Source organism: Hylaeus anthracinus, unplaced genomic scaffold (assembly GCF_026225885.1).
Source record: "Hylaeus anthracinus isolate JK02 unplaced genomic scaffold, UHH_iyHylAnth1.0_haploid 2, whole genome shotgun sequence".
Classification (NCBI taxonomy): domain Eukaryota; kingdom Metazoa; phylum Arthropoda; class Insecta; order Hymenoptera; family Colletidae; genus Hylaeus; species Hylaeus anthracinus.
Window position 1 is genome coordinate 2,167,307 of NW_026534838.1, and position 14,513 is coordinate 2,181,819.

Here is a 14,513-nt window from a genome sequence, read left to right on the forward strand (position 1 = left end):
CGTCTACATCCAGTAATAGACGTTTCTAGATAATATTTGCCTAATTCGCGGTTTGATTTAGCGCGCAATCGTTCGATTTGGCCGGGATCCAATCGCTTCCGTTTCCGAGGAAGGGGATGCAGCCGTTGCTTTGCGGGGGAGGCGGCGAGGGAGAGGGGCCGACGAAGAAAGCGAAGAGGTGGCAGCCGCGTGTCGAAAGGTGCGTTGTACTCAAACAAAGTAAGATATAATTAGACGGGTAGACGGCTGCGACTGCAGGAAGCCCACGTGTGAAAGTCGCTCGCTGAAACCTCGGTCATCGCTAAAAAGATCCCCAGGAGCACGGGAAATCGTTCGCTTTCTACGATTTTTAACGTCGGTGGACCTGCGCCGAAAGTTATTCGGAAATAGAACGTTCCTCGAATGTTCGAGCTGTTTTAGAGATGCTACCCCCCACATTTCCTGCGTTTGCGAATTGGCTGATAGCCGGCGGATGAAAGTACCCGCCGATGATGCTACCTTTTACGATTAAGCACTGGTACAATGAGTCGTATTTGTTTGGAACTGTAGAACGGTTCGAGCTTAGTTGCCAGGTGGGCTAGTAACCTTATCTAGCCTTGTATGAATGAAACGATGAGGACTATGAGTTGAGTGTATGGTTAAGGGTATAAGTCATTCACAGATTTGATTAGGTTTGCACATTACTTTCTAGAGATTCGAATATATACCTCTTCAAACCTCGCGGGAAGTTGGCTGATGGCAAGAGCAGTATTCCCTCGCTAGATGATCGACCGTCGGGCTCACTTTTGTTCATCAACGGAGGTTAGGGGTTTCTTCCAATTTACTTCTGTATACTTTGCGTAAAAACTTCTACTATTCTAGACGTACTATTACTATTACTATTACTATTTACTATTCTACGTTCTTTTAGCGATCGATTAGTAAGCAGCGGAGGACTCAGGTTCAGTTATCGAGGGAATATTCTACATCGTAAGTACGATGTATGAAATGGACCGTTTGTTTCTACGAGTACCAATCGGTTTTAATGAAATGTTAGGGATTGAATTGATTGATGTTTATGAGTATATATTGCGCTTGATTCTATCACTGAATACCGACGCCCCTTCTATTTACCCGTTTTATATTTATCCCTTTATTTCTGTAGTCAGGCAAATGAGAACTGCTGAGGTCGGGACTCATTGTCAGAGGTCTCGGCATCTTTGAGAGGAGTGGGTGGAACGTCTGCCGGTGCCCCACCGTTTCGATCTTAGCGTGTGCGTAAGAATACATACAAAGCTTGCAATTTATACGTCGACGCACCTCGTGCGAGCGAATGCGCGTTTACCTGCGTAGATAGACGCGAGAGAGACACAAACTTAATATAATTTCCAAGCTGTGTTCGACTCTAATATGGTGTAATTCATTTTTGCTGTTAATAAATATTAAACTACAAAGAAGTAAGTCAACCCTTTCGACCCGACTTCTACTTGGATTTTATTTATCTCTCATTTAGAAATTAATTGTATTAATTGTTCCCATAATTTTCACTTGTAATTCGGGCAAAGGCAACTAGAAATAAACACCTGGACAGAAATGTCCCACTAGGGCAGGAATTATGACTGTTTTGAATAATTAATTAATTTTGAATCTACATCAAAGTAAACATATTATACAGTACACGCATGTAAAGAAAATAAACAAATTCGCGCCACGCCCTGATAATAACGAAATGAGAAAATTCAACTGTTCAAACGGTCGGGTTTACCCGTAACAAAGACAAATAATGACACTCGGTGATTATTGAAATAAAATATGATCGTTTAAACAGTGTAAGCAATGTTTATTTTTTACCAAATAAATTCGTCACCCACACGGAACTACGTTATAATCTAATAATAATCTGTCGCGACGATTTCCATACGTTTTACGTGCAACAATCATCCAGGGGACCCGCATTCATAACGAATGACCTGACGTAACGCTGTCACGCGTCACCGAATACGAAGTGCGCGAAACGTTTCCATTTTCCGACTAGCGAGACGCGAGATCCGTTTTGTGTCCAGAATTTTTTAACGACGTCTTCAGAAGCGTGTGCCTTAAACAATGCAAGAAACTGGAGCGACCTCGGTAAAAGGAAAAAAATTGTTGAAACTCAAACGAAGTTGCAAGTAAAATTATGATAGATCCAGTCTAACGATCTGACGATATAAATTTCTAAGAGGATTATTCGTAACAAAATTGGAAGATTTTCTATACCAATGAAATTAACCCCTTGCACTATCTTCACGAGTGTGACTCGTGATGAAAATTTTAAGCCAAACTTGAAAATCACGAGTCAGAAAAGTATCCACCATGTTCACAGATAAGAAAAAATTCGTGAAATCGTGAAAGCTTTAAAGTATATTCAAACATCGAAATATTTTATACAGATTTTGCCAAGTGATCCCAATAATTGCGAAGTGATATCGATATCGAATCGACGGGTTTCAAGAAACTCCGCGACCAAATTCAAAGTGATTCGTAACTTTCGTTCCACGTTAGCTATTCGAAGCGTTCTCAGCTCATCAGTATATTCAGCAAGGCGACAAGTAAAAAAATACTGTTCGCCCCCCACTGTAGCATCGGCGAGGATTGTCTGCAAATTACACTCGCCCGGTGTACCGTCTGGCACAGCCAGGTCGATGTACTCGGTGTTCGAAAAATGCGCGATGACCTGCGTCACCATCTGATGCGAACCTACTGCATACTTTGAGAGTCCAATCATTCAGCGTAGCCGCGATACAGTCAGTGCATACGCGCTGAATGCGGTTATGGGCATACTTAGCGATGGGATCAAGCATATCGCAAGTAGTATCGAAACCTGACCGGACGTGTTCCAATTCTATATATGGAAAAAAAACGAAAGTAACCGAACGGTAGCTAGACGTGTGAAGTTGGTCCCCCAATATTAAAGAATTCAGAATTTTCTTTTTGTAAACGTTTGTTCATTGTTTACCCATCGATAACTATTCAAAAGTATAGCTACCATAGCCGTGCGAAGTTGGCTCCCCAATACTAAAAGAGTCAAAATTTTCTTTTTGCAAACGTTTGCACATTGTTTGCCCATCAGTGCCCCGTTGGAATTTTCGTTTGGCTAGTTTTAGTTTAAAAATTATAAGCAAGTCAATTCTGGGGGGGGGGGCAACTTCACATTGGCCCCCTAATATTAAAAAATTCAAATTTTCGTTGGAATTTTTGTTTGCTCCTTGTTAGTTTAAAAATTATAAGCGAGTCAATTCTGGGGGACCAACTTCACATTGCCCCATCCAATATTAAAAAATTCAAATTTTCTTTTTTGTAAACGTTTGTCTGTCGTTACCCATCAATGGTCCGTTGGAATTTTCGTTTGCCTCTTTTTAGTTCAAAAATTATAAGCAATTCAATTTTAGGGGGGCCAATGTGAAGTTGGCCCCCCCCAGAATTGACTCGCTTATAATTTTTAAACTAAAACTAGCCAAACGAAAATTCCAACGGGGCACTGATGGGCAAACAATGTGCAAACGTTTGCAAAAAGAAAATTTTGACTCTTTTAGTATTGGGGAGCCAACTTCGCACGGCTATGGTAGCTATACTTTTGAATAGTTATCGATCGAAGGTTACTATAATATACTTTGTGCTGTGTTCTAGACCTGTTTGTAGTATCATTTTAGAGTCTATTCTGTTTCATCTTTCGTTTGGTAATTGAGCAGATGACGTCTATGAGACCCTAGAGGTCCAGGGAGTCGAGGCCTGCTAGATGAACATACTAAGTATCCAAGTGGGGGCCCTAAATCCATCAGAGATCTAGATTGAGCTGTGACTCACTCAAGTGATGACGTCAAACTTCAGATTGCGGATTAAGATAGCAGCATGCCGATAAGTCGAATCGAAACTAAACTACAAAGGTTATCATATCACCAAGAGAATCTTCTTGATATCAAATCTCACCAAGTGCTACCCACCAAAGTAGCGGCTAAGAATAGATATACTTATCGATAACATCTGACCAAGAGTTCTATCATATCAGCAGCATAATCTCTTATCACCAAAACCTCCCAAGAGACAGTCAAATAAATAAATAATTAAGTCCCAACTTGAAAGTGACCAGTACACCGCGGATGTTTATCCAAATTCATAGTTTACAATAGAAACCTAAATGAATGTATAAAATGAATACTACGAGAAATAATATCTCCGAAAGTCTTATTATTATTTCATCAATGTATGCATTTATGAACATTCCCATAGACTTACTCGTACTTTAGTTTGGAAAATCTCTTTATTTTATATGCTACATATTTACAACATTGATATTTCGAAACATATTTTGTAATTTTTATCTTCGCCCTAACGACACAAATTCGTGATGTCCAGCTTCCGAATTTGATTACTTTCGGGAGTACTCGGTATTAGAAACGTAAAATATCTGCCGGCCGCGAATGTGTTAATAACCATCTCAACTATAGAAAGACAACCATCGCCACAAATCGAACGAACTTTCTGATCGATCCAATACAATTCTTGCAAATCGATCCCCTCCCACTAACCATCCATAAATCTCCAAGGATTTAACCACAGACCTTAACCACGCTAGGTATACAAGTCGTGTACCCCAGTACCCCATCCATCAGAGTTCTAACCAATGACCCCATCCGTCAAAGACCTAAGACACCCCGAGTCATCCAAACGATGACATGCAAAGCAGCCAGGCACCAAAAGCAATACAACCAGCCAGAGATCGCCCCCAATCAAGCCCTCTAAGTACCAAAAAGCCCGCGTCGAGGCCAGGGAAGAGGATTTACCAGGATCAATACGCGTCCCAACTAGTCAGCGCACAAATCAGCCCGAGGAACTAGCGTCACAGTTAACCGAGACACGCGTAATCAGTGATTAGCGATCGCGCGACAAATCGTCGGTTATTGGCACGCTGCAAGCATTATGCGCGCTCGTTAATATCACTCTCCCTCCGCGACAGCGAAGTTCAAAGTCGTAGATTTCAATTAGCCCCGGCGATGCGACGGAGCACGGTTGCATCTAGGCTGCGGCTATGCGTCAGCTAGGCACCGACAGCCTAGCGTCGGTCCTCCTCGGCCGCGCCACAGTAATCGAAACGCAAACCGGCAGGATCGATGATATTATCCGCGATAACGTTTCTCCGGCTCTTCGTCATAATGGAGGGACGTCACGGTTCCGCGGGATCATAAATGATGCAGCTGGACATGGAGTAAGACTACCGCGCGATTAATCGCCACTGTCGAGGTTAATTCGTTGTCGGTCCCCACAGGCCTCGATGACGAAGAGTGCGGCGAAATTACGGGGGGCAGGTTTTGGATCTATCGAGTTGAGGTTTTGTTCCTTTAGTTTGTGAAGATGGATGTGTTTTAGAAGAAAAGCCTTTTTCAGAAGAGAGATCGATGAAGATTCTTGAAGAAGACTACCATTGCTCGCCTAGCATTTGTATGTGGAGGATTCCTCACTTGGATACTTAGTATGTACATCTAGCAGACTTCGACTCACTGGACCTCTGGGGTCTCATAGACATCATCTGCTCAATTACCAAACGAAAGATGAAAAAGAATAGACTCTAAAATGGTACTACAAGCGGATCTAGAATGCAACTCAAAGTATATTATAGTAACCTTCGATCGATAACTATTCAAAAGTATAGCTACCATAGCCGTGCGAAGTTGGCTCCCAATACTAAAACAGTTAAAATTTCCTTTTGGCAAACGTTTGCCTATTGTTTACCCATTAGTGGCCCGTTAGAATTTTCGTTTGCCCCTTTTTAATTTAAAAATTATCCCTTTCATACAAGTCTACGATCATACCACCTAATATCCCAGTATAGGTGTCTCAGGATAATGCGTTTAGGATTCTGTGTATCTTACTTTCCAAGTTGATATATCAACCGTTTTCAAAGTGGCAACTAAAGGTGACCACATCAACAACTGAATCTCCTTGATATCAAACCTTCACAAAATGCTACCAACCCGAACCTAACTCAAACCTAACATTGATGACTCAAAACGATGTCTTTTGCATTCTGTGAATCGGTCTTCTACATTTCTATTTCAACTGTTCCTAAAGTGATAACTTGAGGGCCAATATTTCAAGAAGGTTTCTAACCCTTAAACTTGACCTATCATAACCAAAAAAATACATACATATTTTTTATGGCTACTTTACAAACCTATAAAGTTCCAACCTGATTGACTCCTGCAATTGGCCTAAATGAACCGTTATAATGCAACTGATACATTGAAAAGCGTCGCGAGGATCAACCTTTCATCCACCTTGCAACCTTTCTCGCAAATTGATGGTTTCTGACCACCTAAGCAGCCAGAAGTACTTTTTCCAACCATCTCGGGCTAGAAAGTAATCGACCGCTTGATTACTATACTTTCACCCGGTCAGCAGCTCGGTTCGCGCGAAACTTAGGTGTTACGTACATCATCAGGACCCACCGGTGGTAAGTTTAGCATAAAAATCGCCTCGAAACGATGCCGTACGAGCGCTCGCGCGCCGATATTGCTGGGTATTACCGTAACTGCCGCTGTATTATGGCAATTTTCAATTTTGCTGCACTCTCGATCGCCTCCCACCTCTCCCCTTAACAATTGCCCAACAAATGACTTTGATACTATAAGAGGAGCGAAAAATTGGACAAACGTCGACTGTTTCCTATCGTTGCACGAAGGTGCGTAAGATTCGACAGCAAATTGATGAAATGCATGATTTTTTTTTCTTTTAGTTAGTAAATCACGAGTGGGAGTGTTGGAAATGCGTGATTTTTGTTTATTCTGTTTACACTCTTTATACCAATGGCTTGCTTACCCTTTTTAAATCCTACATTGCCTCTGCATCTTTTCAATTTGACAATCGCTACAGAAAAATGACTCTTTCCCGGTTTTAATTTGTATGCCCTCTGCTAGCTGATATTTCTCAATATTTCTGATTGCTTAGGTATTGATGTGTCCAAGTCTTTTGTGCCACTGTTGTAGTGGTAACACTTTGGCTATGTCTAGTTAAAGAGATCTCTTCACTTTAAAAGCCATCTCCAATTGGTTATTACTATTTTTTATTCCACAAGCAGCTTTAACTTTATTACAATTCAGCAATTCTCATAAATCTTTCTTTGTGACCATAGTATACCCTTTTTCTGTCACTGATCAACTAAGAATAAACTTTATTTTAAACTTGGGACCAACCCACTGTACATTTTTCATCTCAAATTTCTTTCATTCTCCATCAGCTTACGATTCTATTTTAATGGTTCCATACCCATATATGGGTACTGTTTGATTATTGGCAACTTGGACTGTTCTGTGTGGTTTATACAACTGCAGATCTGAGAACCATTCCTTTTCAAATGCCATGTGCTCAGCTGCTCCTGAGTCTGCTAACCATATCTCAGATGTTTGTGACATAACCTCTTGTATGGTGGCTATGAAAACTAATTCTATGTGGCTTGATTTATTTGGGAAACTAACACTCTTTGTAATTTTTTGGTCATTCTGTTTACACTCTTTATAGCGATAACTACATTGATTACAACTTGATATTGGAGGCACTCACTGGTTATTCTGTGTCATATTTAACTATATTTTGCTGGTCTACTTCAAGCTGAAGACATTAAATTATTCAGATCTCTACCTTCTTTAATATTGTATCAAACTGTTCTGAAGTTTTTAAACCGAATAGTCAACCCAGTGATTACTCTAACCATCTTTATATTATCTATATTGCCTTGACTCTCTATTTCAGCTGCTAACTTTGTTACTTTACATACATAGGATGCTACAAATTCAGACTCTGACATTTTTACAGCAAAATATTCTTCATATAAAGTCATTATACTGACCTCGCATCTTCTTTCATAGACACTAACTAGATAATCCCATACCTCTTTTGCTGTATTACAATTTAGGATTAACTGTGCCTGTTTGTCTTCAAGTGTGCCTACGATTACTGCTAATGCTGTACCATCCCTCTTTATCTACTCCTTCTAAACTGCAGCCGCTGCACTTTCATTAAATTCAGGACTTTCCCCAGTGACTACATTTACCAATCCTTTGCCCCTTAACAATGTTTACATTCAGAACTTCTATAACTTGTAGTTGACACCGTTAAACTTGTGGAATAACACATGTTTGACTCATTCATCTTATTTTCCCTTCTTTTTGAAGAAAAAGGAACTATATCGAACACAATACAAAAAAAATTAAACACTAAGCCTAAACCACACGATTTTCTTTTCCTTCGTGATCAAACTACTACTGTTAGCACGTGGCCTGGGCCCATAACCTGTTGAATTTGAGAGGTTATTCCAGCCTATTCACTGTTCTGTTGACAGAGAAAGAAAGACACTACTAAGGCAATCAAATGGTTATTAGAGAACGATAAAAAGTACTTTAATTATACGTTTAAGTATATATATAAAAGGATACACAGAATTAATTAAACTAAACCAGCCACTCAATTGTACACACGCGCTCGGCATATACGCTGCTCTACCCCTACTCTCTTTTGTTTTATCTAAAACTGCTGTCTGCATCGTCCGCGCGGGAACTACGAAATATTCAAAAGTTACGCATTTCCAACACGGATAATTCGTCAAAACATAATCGAATCGAAAGGAGATTGAAAATACCTGAAACTTGTTTCTCTTCGGGTTGTCTCCGTAGTTTGGGATTGTTTGCAAGGTGTCTCTCACGAATGACGACTTACCTGAAAGAAAACGGATTTTTGTTAGATAAAAATATAATCATAAGCATATTTTAATGTGTCATGCTGGTAATAAAAATTGCTACTTTCTTGCTGTCAAGTAACCTAGGAGGTCAAACTACGACACTATCATATTCTAACATCTATAACATACCAGAGGTTGCTAAACTAATAATAAACAATATTCCCTCTCTTAAGGGGGGAGTCTGGTCCAGCTAATGTATTTTTCTAATGCATATAATTTCCAGATATAATTAATTTTTGTTATTGAAACTTTTTTTATATATAAAGGGACGTTCAAAGAAGAAAATTTGACAATGTAGATTTAATTTGAATGTATATATAGTAGTCGCAAGGAAAAGATTCGGTCAAAATGGTGGGACGCATAGCTCATCGAATTTTTATCCGATTCACTTGATTCAACGCTTAAATTGAAGGTAATTAAGTTTATATGCTCATGAACCTCGACTCTTAATGATTTATTATTGTAGCATAAAGTTATTGCAAAATTTCCTTTATATATATTATATATATAGTAGTCGTAAGGAAAGGATTCAGTCAAAACGGTGGGATATGTGGAGCCCTGGGAAAACATCTGATAGATAAAATCAGAAAATTTTTGTCTTTAGTAGGTACGTAAAATGCGTATGAACCTCAATTTGCAAAAAAAGTTGTTAATTGGAAAAATGGCGGCAAAAAACATGAATGAACGATACATGTCGGCCGTTATTTTGCAATAACTTTATGCTACAATAATAAATCATTAAGAGTCGAGGTTCATATATATATATATATATATATATATATATATATATATATATATATATATGTGTATACATTCAAATTAAATCTACACTGTCAAATTTTCTTCTTTGAACGCCCCTTTATATGTAAAAAGAGTTTCAATAACAAAAATTAATTATATCTGGAAGTTATATACATTTGAAAAATACATTAGCTGGACCAGACTGCCCCCTTAAACGAGAAAATCTGGTCCCCAGGTTGCTCAAGAGCGCGCCAGATAGCGATTCTTATTTTGTCTCTCAATTATACGGGGCGAAGCTTGTACAGTTATCCGGGTAATGCTCTATCGGAACGGCCAGGCGGGAATTTCTGCCGCGGAATCGCCGTCATCTCTCGCCAAGAAACTCGTGTGCAAAAACGTCGAGGCTAGACGACGTGCACAAGTTGCGTTCTAAATTGCGCTCGATAAACGCGGTGATTTCATGGAGTTTCGTCGCGAGGCTGCCGGTGGTCACGGTTGCTCGTGACTGCATCAAGTAACGGTGAAGATCGGCAGGATTCTTTCGCGAAAGTAACGGAGCGAAGGAGGCAGGAAAGGTCGTCGGTTGTATCGAGCGAGCGAAATTAATCACCCGCCATCGATAATATCTCTCCCTCCGACCTCCGAGGATCTCGGTCTACGAAACCAACAGTGACGTCTGCAAATGGTCGATCATTAATTACGCAAGGATTATTTTGACCATTTTTGACCCACCTCTTTCATGTAAGGGCACGTAAGATTTCTCAGAGCCTCCTCACTCTAAGATAAGGTCATGCAGATATTTTTTGAACCTTCCCTGCCCCTTGAGACTCTTATTTAATTATTGAATGGCCTGCGATGGAATCCAGAAATAGTAGAAGTATACCAAAGTGTTATTAACCTGATATAAATAAGTAAAACAAATATGAAGCACTCGTATGTATGTAAATATTGACTCATCAAGCACATAATACGCAAGGTGTCTTACTTTCACACGGATGTTAACTGAAATTAATTTTTCGCGTTGATTAATACATTTATCCGAATAACGCGAGTACTGTGGGTAGAACATACATTTCTAATAATTGTTGTACGGATAAATTATTCAAGGGAAAAATATTTACCCATCTGATTAATTCAAATACATATTCATCGCGCGATTATTTCAAATGCATGTTCATTCCATGCTATTCGAATAATGGCCAACGGTGCACGGTTCGACCGAGTTCTCACTCTTACGCAGAGCGATCCCATCGAAAGTCGAATTTACGATCCCACCCGATACCAATGGCGAGATTTCTTTATGGAAGGAGAAGAATCCGAGAACATAGAAGAATCCGAGTATCCGACCTCCTGCATTCGGTCGAAGCAAGATCTGTTGGCCGCTGAAGGCCACCCAGAGGCTACCCCCACCCTATACCTCGACTACCCCCCACCACTTCAACCCAGAGCGCTTTTTGGCGCCTCAAAAAATAATTTCTCACGATCTAACAGTAGAAATCGTGATCGTCATGATCAAAAGTATGAAATTACTTCAAGGTACCAATCGATTTGGTTCCAACTATATAGCTATCCAGTATTCAGCAGGTCAATCTCGAAAATTGATAAATTCAATTTCCTACTTCTGAAACGTTCGCGTTGCATCGATATTTTCCATTTTCCATCGACATCCTCTCGGCCGCGGTGCTCGATGATTTAAGCTCGGACGCATCATTGCCCCGGGACATCAAAAAATTAAATCAATTAAAACAATTCGTTTAATTGAAATGATAATTGAGTTACGCGAGCGCCCCGACGCACGACCGCGTCTCGGCGCTATCGCGCGCCCTCTTTCGTGCCTTTTTGACAGACGGGAGCGCCACTTTTGAGGTTACAAATTGCCGGAAATAACGAAACGGTAATTTATGCGATTCTTTGTTACGCATGTGGAAAATAAATACGTAAATTCGAGTCGGAGGAGGTCAGTGAATTGAGGAATTGTATTTGTTTCTTCAGAAAACGTAAATTAAAATTGCAGACATATGATGTACGTAACTATTAGGATGGACAGAAAGTTCGTGCGATTTTTTACGTTGTTTCAGTTTGTGCAATTTTTTGTAGTCAATGACTTCGGTATGACTTTGTATGCAAATTTTTATATCATTTTGTACCTTTTGAAAAGCTCTTTCATATTTAATTATTAGCTACGTTAATTTACTAATTTTTGTTTCGTTTTAGTAAAATCTTGGAAAATTTTGAGATTCGTATAAGCTATGAATATTCGTATAAGCTGAGAAAAGTATAAAGCTACTGAAGCAGCAACGAATATATTATATTCAGTAGCTTTAATCTTTTGCTTCCAGTAGCGACGTAAAAGTACTCGAATCTCAAAATTTTCCATGACTTTACTAAAACGAACAAAAATTAAACGATAAATAAGTTAATGCATTAGCTAGTAATTGAATATGAAGAAGTTTTTCAAAAGCTACAAAATGATATGAATCCTTTCATGTAAAGTATTTTAATGTCTTCAAAAAATTGCACAAACTGAAACAACGTAAAAAAACGCAAGAACCCTAATAGACTGCGGATGTTTATGAAAATTCATGTTTTCACAGATTCGGATACACGAGATCCTGAATTGAGATTCGAATGAAAGTATGTCTTATCTTGTAAACTGTGTAACATGTATTTTACTGTTTATATTTTATATACAGTCAGTGTAAGAAGCATTCGTACAGGAACCCATTTAAAATAAATGGTTCCTGTTCGAATGCTTCTTACACTTTTTATTTATTTTAAATGGGTTCCTGTACGAATGCTTCTTACACTGACTGTATATAAAATATAAACAGTAAAATACATGTTACACATATTTATTACACTGACTGTATTTTTCCATTCATACATTACATCATCGCAAATACATGAACATCCCCAGCCTATATATAAGTATTATAAAAAAATAAACCTACCAATCGAACTCGGATGACTTACATTTAAAAGACATCCAGGAATTGAATTTTTGTCTAAAGTAGCAAAATATAAGAAACCCTCAAACCCTCAAACCCTCACAGAATCCCCATAATGTCACGCAACAGTTCAGCCTCGTCGGATTCTTCCGACCCAGTACAACATCCATTTACAGATTAAACCGCGCCACCCTGTATAAAGTCCCAGCTTCAGGTGAAAGAAACACAACCGGGCAAAATGATTTCGGCCTCCAGAGGATCTCGCGCAATAATTTCTCGATCCATTAAGGCTCCCGGTCACAGCCATTCGTAAATACACGAACACACGCACACGGAGGGGGCACGGAGAGAGAGCGAGCCGCACGCAACACGCGCGTCCTAACAAGCAGAAGACCCTAGGGGACTCCAGTGTCTCGTAGGTGGCAGGTTGGACGTCCGCCACTAAGAATTCAATTAACGGTAATTATATGGCGACCCTCGTGGCAGCCCTCGTTACTTTCCTCCCCCTCTCCCTCCCTCTCGTCCCATTCCCTCCACATCGGTCCTGCAACCTTCCACCCTTTCTTTCCGTCTGCAGGTGCATCCACGACGCAGAGAGCTGCCAGAAAGTTCCTACAAAGTTCCATTTGGAGGCCGAGGCTAGTCTCGTTCCTTTGCCTTTCTCTGAGCCTCAGACCACCTCCCCCCTCTTGCACCCTCTGTCTCCTTTTCTATGAACCATCACCTCCAGAAAAAAAGTACCCCGTTTAATACCGACGGAGGGTTCTCTCAAGAATTGGCAGGGATACCCACGGTAGCACGACTCCCTAATTGTGCATTCGTGGAGTTTTTGAGGCGGAATGGTCGCCTTTCTGCCGAGCCTGGATCAGGCTCTATGCCAAGCCCGGCCAATCCTAAGTCCAGGCTTGGTGAACCGCTTTTATACCCCATATGACGAAAGGTTTGTCCCCTGTGGCCGTGAAACGTCGACTCGTTGTGCGATTAGCGGGAAATTTTCATCCGGGTTGAATTTTCGAGGGTTTGTTGATGTTTGGTGGGAGTTGTGAGTATGGGTATGAGGTTTTTAAAATTGCTACAAATGTTTTACTAGATTTTTGCACTCGGATGTCCCCAATCGGGGGATTTTCTTGAAATATCATTATAGAAATGCAATCTAAACGAAATCAATTTATAAAATTATATGTGTAAAACGTTTTTTTCACGTCGAATTTCACGTCGAATAAATTTTTGAAAACTCTGATAAAGTTAACACTAAATTTAGTAGAACTAAAAAAATTAATTCCGACGTTAAGGTGCTAATAAAAATAAATCTGAATAGAATTCGTGAATCTGGGGGTTTGAAAAATAAAATACTATGACGAATGATGGATTATCCGATTTTTAATTGCCTCGAGATCAAATTTTAAGAGAGCAAGGATATAGTGATTAACTCTTTGCACTCGGATGTCTCTTATGAAGGAAGAAGGTAAGTCTAACAAATTTTTAGTGATAAATAAACTGCGGATCTTTATGCAAAATAAAATATTCGCGAATGTGCCTACACAAATTGAACGTAAATAGGAATTTATTTTCTTCTGCAAATATTATAACATGAACTTTACTTTCAATCTTTTTTATATTCTTGCATATTGTTTGCATTTTGTAGTTTCTTGCACATTCAAATTTCCTATAAATGCATAAAGATCCGCAGTCTAGTGATAAAGGATTTATGTTTGCAGTGATGTCAACACTTGAAAAAAGCTATAAGAATAATCAAGTCTAATAATACCAAAAAAGACCCTCTTAAACTAATTTATGTAATGCGATTGTTCGCACATTCTGCAACAAGATGGCGCAGAATGCAAAGGGTTAAAAGATGCGACTGTCTATTTCTCCATGGAATAGTTCGATTAAATCCCTCCATAATAAATTATAAAGTAAATTCGAAATTAGATCGAAGCGATAAAGAAAAATCACGATCTAAACAAGTCAGGAACCAAACGCCATTCCCTGCGTGGAACAAAGAGTCCCTCAATTGGCTCACGCTTGAAAACGCCAGATTAACAACCCCCCGACACTGGCACGGCTCGCGAGGATAT

The 14,513-nt window shown here is 39.6% G+C and overlaps 1 protein-coding gene and 1 long non-coding RNA gene across 4 annotated transcripts in view; one reads left to right on the forward strand and one right to left on the reverse strand.

Annotated features, from left to right (window-relative positions):
• Positions 1-14,513, reverse strand: part of LOC128892931 (nucleolar protein 4-like) — a 101,544-nt gene that overhangs the window by 59,169 nt on the left and 27,862 nt on the right. For 2 of the 3 annotated variants that reach the window (XM_054153590.1, XM_054153591.1), the window contains exon 3: positions 8,648-8,724. The exons of the other annotated variant lie outside the window; for it this stretch is intronic. In XM_054153590.1, coding sequence (XP_054009565.1) covers positions 8,648-8,724 — 77 coding nt within the window. The remainder of the gene's footprint in view (positions 1-8,647; positions 8,725-14,513) is intronic. 3 annotated transcript variants of the gene reach the window in all.
• On the forward strand, positions 87-1,384 carry LOC128892935 (uncharacterized). The gene is made up of 4 exons (XR_008461203.1): positions 87-199; positions 692-801; positions 911-969; positions 1,145-1,384. It is a non-coding gene; the product is annotated as an uncharacterized LOC128892935 (long non-coding RNA).